Source organism: Chaetura pelagica, unplaced genomic scaffold (assembly GCF_000747805.2).
Source record: "Chaetura pelagica isolate M959 unplaced genomic scaffold, ChaPel_1.0 scaffold72, whole genome shotgun sequence".
Taxonomy (NCBI): domain Eukaryota; kingdom Metazoa; phylum Chordata; class Aves; order Apodiformes; family Apodidae; genus Chaetura; species Chaetura pelagica.
This window is the reverse complement of record NW_009952560.1, coordinates 4000264-4000816: the sequence shown is the minus strand read 5'-3', so window position 1 is coordinate 4000816 and position 553 is coordinate 4000264. Positions and strand designations below refer to the sequence as shown.

At 65.6% G+C, this 553-nt stretch overlaps 2 protein-coding genes across 2 annotated transcripts in view; one reads left to right on the top strand and one right to left on the bottom strand.

Moving 5' to 3' along the window:
• ANKRD13B (ankyrin repeat domain 13B) overlaps positions 1-189 on the top strand; it is a 15714-nt gene extending 15525 nt beyond the window's left edge. The window contains 1 exon segment of the mRNA XM_009993212.1: positions 128-189. Coding sequence (XP_009991514.1) covers positions 128-189 — 62 coding nt within the window.
• Positions 190-355: 166 nt separating this feature from the next.
• The window catches only part of CORO6 (coronin 6), a 3759-nt gene continuing 3561 nt past the window's right edge, over positions 356-553 (bottom strand). The window contains exon 8 of the mRNA XM_009993210.1: positions 356-478. Coding sequence (XP_009991512.1) covers positions 356-478 — 123 coding nt within the window. The remainder of the gene's footprint in view (positions 479-553) is intronic.

Genomic DNA, 553 nt, shown 5'->3' with positions numbered 1-553 from the left:
CTGGCCTTGGCGGGGGGCCCAGCAGCTCCCTCTCCTGGGAGGATCCTGGCACCCAGCTTACAGGTCCCCAGGGAGGGATGCTCAGCAGTCCCCACCTGCAGACACATAAGTGGGAACCCCCTGCCAGGAGCTGCAGGCTGCAGGGGGGTGTCTCTGTGCCAGACCGCCCTGGCAGCACGATGCGACTGATACCAGTGAGGTGTGTGGGGGGGGTCAGGGTCCGACCCCCCTCCCTGCAGCCTTGGCTCCTGGGAAAAGAACACGGCTCTGGGCTCCTGGCCTCTGCGGGGACCTGGCTTTAATCCCCAGAGGGGCTGGGACAGTCCTCGCCCTGCTGGTGGCCATGGCCACCACACTAGTCCGTGCCATTCGTGAACTGGCAGAGTTTGTTCTCCAGGTCAGAGATGCGCTTCTCCTGCGCTTGGACCATCTCCTTCAGGGCACGGATCTCCTCCAGCACCTCCTCCAAGGCTGGCTGCTGTGGGTGGGGGTACACCTGGGGTCACTGGGGAGCCCCCTCTGGCCTCCCTCAACCCCACCCCATGGCAGGGAC